The 13201-nt window shown below is 42.1% G+C and overlaps 1 protein-coding gene across 2 annotated transcripts in view; it reads left to right on the top strand.

Annotated features, from left to right (window-relative positions):
• LOC125486404 overlaps positions 1-9243 on the top strand; it is a 53972-nt gene extending 44729 nt beyond the window's left edge. For both annotated transcript variants that reach the window (XM_048613825.1, XM_048613826.1), the window contains 3 exons: positions 399-478; positions 886-961; positions 9157-9243. In XM_048613825.1, the coding sequence (XP_048469782.1) occupies positions 399-478; positions 886-961; positions 9157-9183 (183 nt within the window). In that variant the 3' untranslated portion in view covers positions 9184-9243. The remainder of the gene's footprint in view (positions 1-398; positions 479-885; positions 962-9156) is intronic.
• Positions 9244-13201: the final 3958 nt, after the last annotated feature.

Here is a 13201-nt window from a genome sequence, read left to right as displayed (position 1 = left end):
TACAATGGATACCATCAGATGGCCTTTTGATATGCCTCATTGAGCTTTCATCTGCAGCATCAGTAGGCAAAAACTGGGCTAGCACATTTGCACGCGAACTAACTGTCCACTGAGTTGATACACCCTATGTGGTGTCCCACAGTGCTGTAAAGTGCAGCTATTGTTTGCAGCTCCACTTCTTTTGTCATTGCTAGATGGTAGCCCTTCGTTACTTATCATCATAACCAAAGATAACATTGCGTCTATTCGCTTGCCTCCTTTCTGGGTTCAAGTGATCTGTATAGAGGTCTAGGAGCAGAGTACAGCTTTCTGTCTGATGGTGCATTGAGAGGGTGGAGGGGAGGAAGGGAAAGAAATGATACATTGAATCTTTCAAGTGTGAATTCTTATTCATTTAGGGATTGGATGTAGACCTTAAGTATTCTGAGGAGCTGTTTGATGAAATTGATGATGATGAGGATGAGGAAAGTGCTGAAATGTAAGTACTGAAATTACACATGCACTGTGTAAATGGACAAGCACAACTCAATGGCATCACTCATTACCCAACATGCATGCTTAATGATTTTATTGAATTCCTTCAAAGAGCTAGCACTAGTTATCTACTTTTAAGAAATTATTGGGAACGGAAACAGGAAGAAAATGATTGCAGTACACACCATAGCATTTGCGATAGTTCAGCAAATAAATAGTAACCTGTGGCAAAATGCAAATTCCCTCTATATATAGTCCAGCTGTTCCTAGATGCTGAGATATTTTGCTATTCTGCAGTTCTGGCTGTCAGGAGATCATTTTAAGAAGTTTTTGAAAATAATTTTTTTATTGCAGTTACTGATTATCACAATATTTCAGCTGTGCCATTCTCCTCACTTTTTTTCTTTTTAGGGAGACACAAACAATACTATGCCTACCGTTTTTGTGTTGGAAAAGAAGAAATAAACATGAGGAAGAGGAAGAAAAGGTAGGTTGAAGGTAACAATTAATTTGTGTAGATTGTAAATTTTTGTAAATAATTTTACAAAAACAATTTGTCATTTCATTGATGTATGAGTTTTTGGATTAGACATAATTTCAGATATGAGAATTATAGGAACTTGAGTTTTGTTTATGGTGAGCTGTTCACTATGACCTCCTGAGAAAGTTGCTGAGCATTGGTAAGAAGTGGTGTATAATGAGTAAGGAAGTTCAGGATCTCTGAAATATGCCCTTGATATTTGCTCACTGTACGAAACAATTGGTGAAAGTCTTGGAACAAGTTTTCTGATCCGCTCAGCTGTGAACTGCAATTTTCAGTATTTCATTTGAATGAATGATGGATTATAAGATTTTTATTCTGATCCATTTTTGGTCCTTTCATTGTCAAAAATGCAAAAAACAAGCGTGTTCTTGTTTTCAAATGGAGTTGCGTTAACGGAGCTTTTGGAGAGGCCTACACATGGACAGCTCAAGTTTTTTTTCTCTAAAATTAGACGCTAAAAAATGTTTGCATCCATAGAAGGAGAGACGATTTTCAAATTGCAGAGGAGAGGTCTTTTAAAACAAAGTTGTGTTTATAGAGCTTTTGGAGAGACCTACACGTGAATGGCTCTAGAGTGAGATTTTTTTTTATCAGAGGATTGAAAGCTGTCTGCTGGACCAGTTGAGGCACAGTCGTTTTTAATTTGATTGTACAGCTAAGTGGTTGATTTTATTTAAGATTTACATGTTTGATTTTTTTATTGCTTTTATATTTTTTGCACACTTAATTATTTGTGTAAGGAAAAGCAGTTTATTTTATATATAAGATGCTGCTGAAAGGTGCTTCTTTTTAGGCTTATTGTCATTGAAGGCACACAAGAGACACATAGTTAGATGGCTAGCAGATTTAGAGAAGTGATTGATCCTGCTGTGTAATCAGATAGATGTGTGACTATCAGGAAAGGTAAAAAGGTAGTTCAGAAGTCTCCTGTGGCCGTTTCTCTCTCAAACAGATACTCAGTTTTGGGTACAGTTGAAAGAGAGAGTCTCTGGGACAAAAAATTTAAGAGACAGTCAGATCTTGGGCACTAAGAATGAATCTTATGTTTGGCGGGGTTTGACAAAATTAAAAAGAATAATTGTTATAGGAGACTGTCCTGTCAGGGGCACAGACAGGAGATTCTGTGACTGTGAACGTAAATCTAGGACAGTATGTTGCGTTCCTGTTGCCAGAATTAAGGACATCTCAAAACGTTTGAAGCATATTGTTAAAGGGGAGAGTGAGAAGTTGGACGTTATTGTACACTCTGGTAGGAATGACATAGTTAGGGAAAAGATTAAGGCTTTACAGAGTGACTATAAGAGGTTAGGTAGAAGATTAAAAAGTAGAACTTCAAAAGTAGTAATCTCTGGTTTACTCCCAGTGCCAAGTTCGAATGAAGAAAGGAATAAAAGGATAAAGGAGATAAATCAATGGCTGAAGAGGTGGTGTCATGTTCAGGGATTCATGTTCTTGGATCATTGGGTCTCTTCTGGAGCAGAAAAGTCCTGTTCAAAAAGATGGGTTTCACCTGATCTGAAAAGGGACCAATATCGTGTCAAGTTCCATTAAGAGTGACTATAAACTATTAGAGAAAGGGAGTGGAGAGATCCTAAGTAGTAGTGTAAATAGAAAGATAGAGGAGGATGATTCTGAATCTGAAAAGAACAAGTTAATTAGACAGATGAACAAGTCAGAGAACGAAGTAACTCTGAAGAACTAAACTGTATTTATTTCATTGCAAGGGGTCTTATAGGTAAAGCTGATGAACTCAGAGCATGTTTGGGAACATGGGATTGGGATGTCATGGCTATTGCAGAAATTTAGCTGAAGGGTGGACTAAACTGGCAGCTCAATGTTCCAGGATTCAGATGCTATTGGAAGGATAGAAAGGGAGACAATGAGGATGGGGAGTGGTGTTTTTGATTAAGGAAGACATTACTGCTGTAACCAGACAAGGTATTTCTGAAAAATCATCTAGTGAAAATCTATGGGTTGAAATTAGAAATAAGAAACGGAATGATCACCTCGATGGGATTGTACTATAGACCCCCAATAGTCAGAAGGAAATTGAGGAATGAATATGTAGAGAGAGCTCAGACATATGTAAGAATAATAAGGTTGTAATAGTAGGTGATTTTAATTTTCCAAACATTGACCGGTACTACCAGTTTCAAAGGTTTAGATGGTGAAGAATTTGTTACATGAGTTCAAGAAAATTTTCTTTATCAATATGTAAATGTTCCTACTAGAGCAAAACTTCTCTTGGGTAATAAGGCAGGGCAAGTGACTTAAGTGATAGTAGGGGAACACATTGGATCTAGTGATCGTAACTCTATTTCTTTTAAAATAATTATGGAAAAGGATAAGCCTTCCTTAAAAGTTAACAGTTTTAATTGGACTACGGCAAATTTTAATGGTATGAGACAAGAACTTTCAAAAGTTGATCGGAGTAGACCATTCGCAGATAAAGGAATGTCTGATAAGTCAGAGGCTTTCAAAGTGTGATAATGAGAGTTCAGAGTCATTATGTTCCTGTTAGAGTGAAAGGTCAGGCTGGTAGGATTAGAAAATAATGGATGAATCTTTATTGAGGATCTAGTCAAGAATAAAAAAGAATCATATATTAGATATGGACTACTTGTTTCAAATGAATCTCTTGAACAGTATAAAGAATGTAGGGGCATTCTTAAGAGGGAGATCAGGAAGGCAAAGAGAGAATATGAGATAGCCTTGCCAGATAAAATTAAGGATAATCCAAAAAGATTTTTCAGGTATATTAAAAGCAAGAGAACAATTAGACAGAGATCTTAAAGATCAAAGAGGTCATCTATGTGTTGAACCTCAAGAGTTGGGAAAGATATTAATTGAATATTTCACGTAAGTTTTTACTCTGGAGAAAGAAATGGAGGCTACAGAACTCAGAAATAAATATTGATGTTTGAAAACAGTTCACAGTACAGAAGAGGAAGTGTCGGAGGTCTTAAAAAATATAAAGGTGGATAAATCTCCAGGACCTGATTTAGTGTGTCCCAGGACATTGTGGGAGGTTATGAGGAAATTGCAGGGCCCCTTGCAGATGACTGGAGAGTGGCTAATGTTGTGCCTTTGTTTAAGAAGAGAATTAGGGAGCAGCCTGGGAACTATAGAACTGTGAGTCTGACTTTGGTGGTGGGTAAGTCGTTGGAGGTGATTCTGAAAGATAAGATTTATATGCATTTGGAGTGGCAGGCACTGATTAGGGATAAGTCAACATGGTTTTGTGCAAGGGAGGTCTTGTCTTACAAACTTGATTGAGTTTTTTGAGGAAGTAATTAAGAAGGTTAATGAGGGCGGAGCGGTGAACATTGTTTACTTGGACTTTAGTAAAGCCTTTGTCAAGATTCCGCGTAGTAGTTCAATTCCAAACATTCATTGCCTTCTGAATGAAGAATTTCCTCCACATCTTCGTTCTAAATTCCTTGCCTTTTATCTTGAGATTGCTTCCCCTGGGTGTCGAACCCACAACCATGAGAAACTTGTTTTCTGCACCCACTCTGTCTACCCCTTGAAGAATTTTTCAAGTTTCAGTGAGAGAGCCTCATATTCTTCTAAACTGCGGAGAGGTGATGGCCTAATGGTGTTATCACTAGACTAACAATCGAGAAATTCAGCTAATATTCTGGGGACCTGCATTCAAATTCTGCCATAAAACCAGAGAAATGCTACTGCACAAAGAGCGGCATATGTCCATGCTGAGCCAAAGAAAGATGCCCTTTAATTCCACCTTCCTGCACACATCTCAAAGCCCTGCAGCTTACAGCACCTAAGGTGCAGATCCAGGTACTTTTAAAAAGAGTTTAGAGTCTCTGCCTCCACCACCAACTCATGCAGCAAATTCATGGCATTTCAAGACAACATGGTGTAGAGCTGGATGAACACAGCAGGCCAAGCAGCATCAGAGGAGCAGGAAAACTGACATTTCGGGTCTAGACCCTTCTTCAGAAATGGGAGAGGGGAAGGGGATTCTGAAATAAATAGGGAGAAAGGGGGAGGCGGATAGAATAAAGAAAATTACAGCACAGGAACAGGCCCTTCGGCCCTCCAAGCCTTTACTAGCTAGATAGATAGAGAACTGGCTGGGCAACAGGAGACAGAGTTGTAGAGGAAGGGAGTTTCTCAAAATGGAGAACTGTGACCAGTGGGTGTTTCCACAGGGATCCGTGTTGGGACCACTGTTGTTTGTGATATACATAAATGATCTGGAGGAAGGTATAGATAGTCTGATTAGCAAGTTTGCAGATGACACTAAGATTGGTGGAGTAGCAGATAGTGAAGGGGACTGTCGGAGCATGCAGCAGAATATAGATAGATTGGAGAGTTGGGCAGAGAAATGGCAGATGGAGTTCAATCCAGGCAAATGCGAGGTGATGCATTTTGGAAGATCCAATTCAAGAGCGAACTATGTGGTAAATGGAAAAGCCCTGGGGAAAATTGATGCACAGAGAGATCTGGGTGTTCAGGTCCATTGTACCCTGAAGGTGGCAACGCAGGTGGATAGAGTGGTCAAGAAGGCATACGGTATGCTTTCATTCATCGGACAGGGTATTGAGTACAAGAGTTGGCAGATCATGTTACAGTTGAAAAGGACTTTGGTTCGACTGCGTGCACTTCTGGTCGCCACATTACCAAAAGGATGTGGATGCTTTGGAGAGGGTGCAGAGGAGGTTCACCAGGATGTTGCCTGGTATGGAGGGCGCTAGCTATGAAGAGAGGTTAAGTAGATTAGGATTATTTACATTAGAAAGATGGAGGTTGAGGGGGGACCTGATTGAGGTCTGCAAAATCATGAGAGGTACAGACAGGGTGGATAGCAAGAAGCTTTTTCCCAGCGTGGGGGACTCAATTACTAGGGGTCACGATTTCAAGGTGAGAGGGGAAAAGTTTAATGGAGATATGTGTGGAAAGTTCTTTACGCAGAGGGTGATGGGTGCCTGGAACGCGTTGCCAGCGGAGGTGGTAGCGGCGGGCACGATAGCGTCGTTTAAGATGTATCTAGACAGATACATGAATGGGCAGGGAGCAGAGGGATACAGATCCTTGGAAAATACGCGACAGGTTTAGTTAGAGGATCTGGATCGGCGCAGGTTTGGAGGGCCGAAGGGTCTGTTCCTGTGCTGTAATTTTCTTTATTCTATCCGCCTCCCCCTTTCTCCCTATTTATTTTAGAATCCCCTTCCCCTCCCCCATTTCTGAAGAAAGGTCTAGACCCGAAATGTCAGCTTTCCTGCTCCTCTGATGCTGCTTGGCCTGCTGTGTTCATGAAGTCTCAGGTCCGTCCAGTTTCATTTCTTTGTTAAGACTCAGTAGCAGTTGTTCTAAATGAGTGGCTAGTAGACCATTTCAGAGGACAGTTAAGAGTCAACCACATTGCTGTGCGTCTGGAGTCACATGTCGGCCAGACCAGGTGAGAACGGCAGATTTCCTTTCCTGAAGGACATTAATGAATGAGATGGGTTTTTCCAACAATTGACAATGGTTTCATGGTCATTCATAAATTATAAATACCAGATATTTTTATTGAATTCAAATTTCACCGTCTGCTATGAATTTGCTGCATGAGTTTGTGGTGGAGGCAGAGACTCTAAACTCTTTTTAAACATGGGCAAGGAATGTACTGTCCTCTCTTGCCCAATGAATCAATGCTCCTTTATGTTGAACAACACTTGGAGGAAGCACTGAGGATGGCAAGGGTAGAAAATGCACTCTGGATGTCCACCAGGAGTGGCACGGCAGCAGTACTACTAATTCAGCTGGGTCCTAAAGGACTTAACTGCTAGACTGGGTCTGCGGCAGACGGTGAGGGAACCAACAAAAGGGCAAAATGTACGTGACCACTAAATAGTCCTTGTGGAGATGAAGTCCCATCTTCACATTGAGAATATCCTCCATTGTGTTCTGCGGCACTATCACTGTACTAAATGGGACAGACTTCAAACATCTAGCAACTCGAGACTCAGCATCCATGAAGCATTGTAGGCAGTCAACAGCAGTAGAATCATACACCAATACAGTCTGTAACCTCATGGCCTAGCATATCCCCACTCTATCATTACCATAAATCAGGAGATCAACCCTGGGTCAGTAGGGAGTTCAGGAGGGTATGCCAGGAACAGAACTAGGCATGCCTAAAAGGCACGTGTCAACGTGGTGAAGATACCAAACAGAGCTACTGGTGTGTCAAACAGCATAAGCAGCAAGTGACTGACAGAGCTAAGCTATTCCACAACCAATGGATCAGGTCTAAGCTCTGCAGTCCTGCCACATCCAGTTATGAATGATGGTGGACAAATAAGTAATTCACTGGAGGAGGAGGCTCCACAAACATCCCCATCTTCAAAGTTGGAAGAGCCCAGGACATCACTGCAAGAGACAAGGGTGAAGCAGTTGCAGCAGTCATCACCAGAAATGCTTAGTGGATGATCCATCTTGGCCTCCTCCATTGGTCCACCACATCGCACTTGCCAGTCTTCAGCCAATTTGATTCATCTGATGTGACACCAAGAAGTGGTTGGAAACCTTGGATACTGCAAAGGCTATGGGCCCTGACAGCATTCCAACAATAGTACTGAAAACTTGTGCTCCGGAACTTGCAATGCCCACAGTTACGCTGTTCCAGTACAGCTACAACACTGGCATCTATCTGACAATGTGTAAAATTGCACAGGAATGTCCTGTACACAGAAAGCAGAACAAATCCAATCTGCCAATTACCGCCCTATGTGCTCTTAATTATTGGTAAAGTGATGGAAGTTGGGTGGCTCAGTGGTTAGCTCTGCTGCCTTACACCTCCAGGGACCCAGGTTCAATTCCAGCCTTGGATAACTGTCTGTGTGGAGTTTCCACACTCTCCCCATATTTTTGTGGGTTTTCTCTAGGTACTCAGGTTTCCTCCCAAAGATGTGCAGGCAAGGTGGATTAGCCATGGTAATTACAGGGATACAGTGGGTGGGATGCTGTTTGAAGGGTTGATGCAGACACGATGGACCAAATGTCCCAAAAGCACTCTAGGGATTATAGGATTCTACAAACAGTGCTATCAAGCAATAACCGCTCAGCAATACCAGCTTACTGATGCCCAGTTGGGGTACTATCTACAAGATACATTGCAGAAATTCACCAAAGATCCTTGGACAACATCTTCCAAACCTGTGATCACTTTTGTCTAGAAGAAGGGCAACAGATACATGGGAACATCACCACTGCAAGTTCCCCTCTAAATTACACACCATTCTGACTTGGAAATATATCAGCATTCCTTCACTGATGCTCAAAATCTTGGAATTCCCTCCTTACCAGTATAATGGGTCTACCTACAGCACATGGACTGCAGTGGTTCAAGAAGGCACCTCACCACCATCTTCTCAAGGGTAATTAGGGACAAGCAATAAATACTGGCCAGCCAGCAATGCTCATATCCCTCAAGTGAATAAAAAAACAGATCCAGTATTCTCAATCACATCTCAGGTCAGCCTCATCATCCCAAGAATTCCTCTGTGCAAGTATATCTTTCATCAAGCATGGACCAGAACTGTACATAAAACTCCAGGTACAATCACCAGTGTTCTATACAATTGAAGCAAGATTTCTTTGTTCCTGCACTCAAATCCTTTTGAGATAGAAGCTAGCATACTGTTTGCCTTCGGAATTACTTGTTGCACCTACACCATAAAAGTCAGATGGCATAAATACCATTAGTTATTTTAATGTACAAATTATTTTAATTTTTTGGCCTGTCCCATCTGATATAGGTAAATATAATCAGATATGTCACTCAGGGAAGGTAGTTAGAAGTTAGAAGAATACAGTACACAATGAAGAGTATACAGTGACCAGCTCTACACTATTTATTTATGCATTATTATCACATCCAGTGTTATTAACAGCTACTCGTACCGGCTTCTGCTGAACTGACTCAGATGAGCCCAGTTTTAGGAGTAATCTCACTGGATATTAAGTCTTGTATGGTTTGCACACTTCTTAATCTGCCCTACTTGAAAGAATAAATGTTAAGGGTCAGAAATTTTTAACATGTTCATTTGTCACACCACCAGTAAAGTCTAAAATTAAGCTTATTATATGCGACAAATTCAGAACTTTGCTTGTTTTTTGTTTTGCAGAAGGGCACAAGCTGCTTTGGGAGATAACTTCCTGCCTGTAGAGAGATCTGTTAAGATGGAACTAATCAATCTGTTTTATAATAAGTGAAGTTCTGCAAAATCTGTTGTAAATTGTTTTGCCTGTTGATATGTTTTGCTGCATTGTTTTGACTTTTAAAATAACTTTAATAAAGATATTATTTCCATAATATAGTTATTGTATTTCCTGGCCTCTCCTAGATGTGTATTAGTAGCAAACACATTTCTGCAGTACTGCATTGCTGGCCTGTTGGCTCAAACTCAAATATCAAAGAGACATGTTTAAAACTATTTGACAGACTTGCTCAGGTCTGCTGCAGAGGGAAAGAAATTACATCTGAAAGTTTACTCTCCATATATTTCAAGGATGTGTTTGTAAAAAGCCAACCATAATGGCATTGCTGTCATACAGGATGGGTAATGGCAGTATTGGGAAGAAACTGGACTAAGAAGTAAAGATAACTAATCTACCTTATTTCACTACTAAGCAGTTATCCGACCATAAATTGCTGATTGCCAATAATGTTCTCAGATCACAGAAGAATGAAGGCAGTGAATAAACTGGCAATAGTTCCCATCAGAAGTATGCATGTGAAGTTCTGTACCTTTTACTGCTTTTTTTTTCTTTCACGACCATTTAAGTATCCCACCAAAGAACATGATCTTGATCCTAATTCCTGTAGCACACCATGTTGAAGTTCAGGATCATGTGGTGCACTGTTGTACTTGCAGTTCTTGCCTATCCTGTGGATGGGAATTGGCACCATTGCTGAGGAGTTGTGAATGTTGCTGAACATTGTGCAATCATTGGCAAACATCCCTATTTCTGACCTCATGATGGAGGGAAGGTGATTAATGAAGCAACTGAAGATGATGGATGTAGGACACTATCCTGAGGAACTCCTGCAGACATATCTTGGAGCTGAGATGACTGACCTCCAACAATTCAACAGTTGAGTAGAGAAGTTGGGTAATGATGCTAAACAATTATAACCTATGAAGGAATTTACTTTGCAGGCCTGTAGGGATAGAGTGAAATTATGGGAGTGACTACAGTATTGCTTTACCAGGAGCTGGCATTTAAGTGGCTGATAATAGGTTGAGATAGATAGTACAGTGGACTATATTAGGAAAAGGAGTAGGCCATTTCGAAACCTGCTAATCTGTACCTCAAATCTGGTGAGCCACACTAGTACTATATTCCATAGATACCTTTGCCCAACACATTGATTACAATCTTGAAAGCTCCAGTTGTCCCAGAATTCACAGCCTCGTATGGGACAGAATGCCAGATTTCCATTCCTGTATAGGTGAAACAATGCTTACTAGTTTCCCTTCTAAATGGGCTAACTCCAGTTTCATAATTGATCGCTGAACTTGATTCCCCTTTTGAGAAGTTAAATTCCCTCGTCAGAGGAGTCCTGTGGAGAACTCAAGGTAATGTACCTGTCAGAAAATGTGTTATTTGTGATTGACCCAAGGATAGTTATTCTATGCTAGAAGGATAGGTTCTTGACTGCAGGAATCAGAACAGAGATTTTGGCTAAGGTGGGCAATAAGGTGACTAAAATTTTGTGGATGGATGGCTTGAAGATAGAATTTTTCATAGAATCCCTTCATTGTGGAAGCAGGCCATTCAGCTCATCGAGTCCACACTGACCCGCCGAAGAGCATACTAACCCCCTACCCTATTCCTATAATACTGCAAATGTATTGTCCCTTTTTAAAGGCCATGGGACAATGTCCATTCAAAATAACTATTATATCAACAGGGACCAATTAGTTGAGTAATCAGGAGATCAAGGAGGCTAAAAATATCACAAGATTAAATTGGATACGGCTGTTAGGAGAGAAACTGCAGAGTTTCAAGAGATCTTCCGCCTCCACTTGAAAGGGCCAAATGGAGTGTCAGTCTAACCTTTGAGCCTACTCTGCCATTCCATATGTTTATGACTGATCATCCAACTCACTCTCTTCCCATATGCTTTGATCCCTTTAGCCCTGAGAACTATATCTAATTCCCTGAAATCATTCAATGCTTTGGCCCCAACCATTTTCTGTGGCAGAGAATTTTACAAGGTCACTGCTGTTTGGATCATCTGAAAGGTTGGATTTGTGACAAATCAGCATTCTGTCAGGACTGCACAGATGTGTCAGCCTAGACTTCTATGCTTAAGAAATGAGTAAGACCTGAAGCGACAACCTTCATGGCTGAGAGATCTGTGTCAACACAAAAACAAAGTTGCTGGAAAAATTCAGCAGGTCTGGCAGCATCTGTGAAGGAGAAGACAGAGTTAACGTTTCGGTCCGGTGACCCTTCCTCAGAACTGATGGTGGTTGGGAAAACGTCAGTTTATTTGCAGAAAATAGGGAGGTGGGTGGGTTAGGGAGTAAATGATAGGATAGAGGCCAAAGAGAGAGAAAAACAGTTGGACAGACAAAGGAGTTGCTAACGATCAGGCTGGGAGGGTGAAAAGTTGTTAATGGGGACTGTTAGTGACTAACAACAGGGGGTGTTTTATAGCTGGCTATGTGGCAACAAGGCCTGGTCTGTGGGGTAGGGGGCTGGGACATGGGAGAGTTTAGGCCCTAAAATTATTGAACTCAATATTGAATCCGAAGGGCTGTAGGATCCCCAAGTGGAAAATGAAGTGTTGTTCCTCCAGCTTGTGTTGGGCTTCACCGGAACACTGCAGCAAGCCGGAGACAGAGATGTTGGCCAGGGAGCAGGGTGGTGCATTAAAGTGGCAGGCAACAGGTAGTTCAGGGTCTTTTTTGCGAGCAGAACGTAGATGTTCTGCGAAGCGATCGCCAAGTCTACACTTTGTTTCCCTAATGTAGAGGAGATCACATTGTGAGCAGCGAATGCAGTAGACTAGATTCTGGGAAGTGCAGGTGAAGTGTTCACCTGGAAGGTATGTTTGGGCCCTTGGATACTGGGGAGGGAGGAGGTAAATGGGCAGGTGTTGCACCTTCGCCGGTTACAGGGGAAGGTGCCATAGGGCTGTGGGGAGGTGTTGGGGGTGAAGGAAGTGTGGACCAGGGTGTCCTGGAGGGAACGGTCCCTGCAGAAGGCGGACAAGGTGGGGGAGGGGAATATGTGTCTTTTGGTGGCATCTTGCTGGAGGTGGCGGAAATGGCGTCTGATCTTCTGGATGTGGATGCTGGTGAGATGGTAGGTGAGGGTAAGGGGAACCCTATCGCTGTTGTGGGAGGGAAGAGAAGGGGTGAGGGCAGAAGTGCGGGAGATGGGTCAGACCTGGTTGAGAGCTCTGTCGACAGCAGAGCTGGGGAATCCTCACTTCAGGAAGAAAGTGGACATTTCGGATGCCCCCTTGTCAAAGTTGGCCTCATCTGAACATATGCAACGGAGACGGAGGAACTGAGAGAATGGGATGGAGTCTTTACAGGAAGTGGGGTGTGAGGATGTATAGTCCAGGTAGCTGTGGGAGTCAGTGGGTTTATAGTGGATATTAGTGACCAGTCTATCCCCAGAAATGGAAACAAATATCAAGGAAGGGAAGGGAGGAGTCAGAGATAGACCAGGTGAAAGTGAGGGCAGGGTGGAAATTGGAGGTGAAATTGATGAAGTTTTCCAATTCCAGACAAGAGAGGGAAGCAGCACCGATGATATCATCAATGTATCAGAGAAAGAATTGTGGTTGGGGGCCGGAATAGGACTGGAACAAGGAATGTTCCACATACCCCACAAAGAGACAGGCATAACTGGGGCCCATGCGAGTACCTATGGCCTCTTACCTGAAGAAAATGAGAGGAGTTGAAAGAGAAGTTGTTGAGGATGAGGACAAGCTCAGCCAAGCGGAGGAGGGTGGTGGTGGGTGGGGATGGTTCAGGTGTTTGCTCCAGGAAGAAGCAGATAGCCCTAAGACCCTCCTGATGGGGAATTGACCTGTAAAGGGATTGTACATCCATGGTAAAGAGGAGGCGGCTGGAACCGGCAAACTGGAAGTTTTGAAACCGGCGTAAGGCATCAAAGGAATCATGGATATATATGGGCAGGGATTGG

This window comes from Rhincodon typus, chromosome 28 (genome assembly GCF_021869965.1).
Source record: "Rhincodon typus isolate 14 chromosome 28, sRhiTyp1.1, whole genome shotgun sequence".
Lineage (NCBI taxonomy): Eukaryota > Metazoa > Chordata > Chondrichthyes > Orectolobiformes > Rhincodontidae > Rhincodon > Rhincodon typus.
Note: the sequence above shows the minus strand (reverse complement) of the source record. Positions and strands in the feature narration are given on the sequence as shown.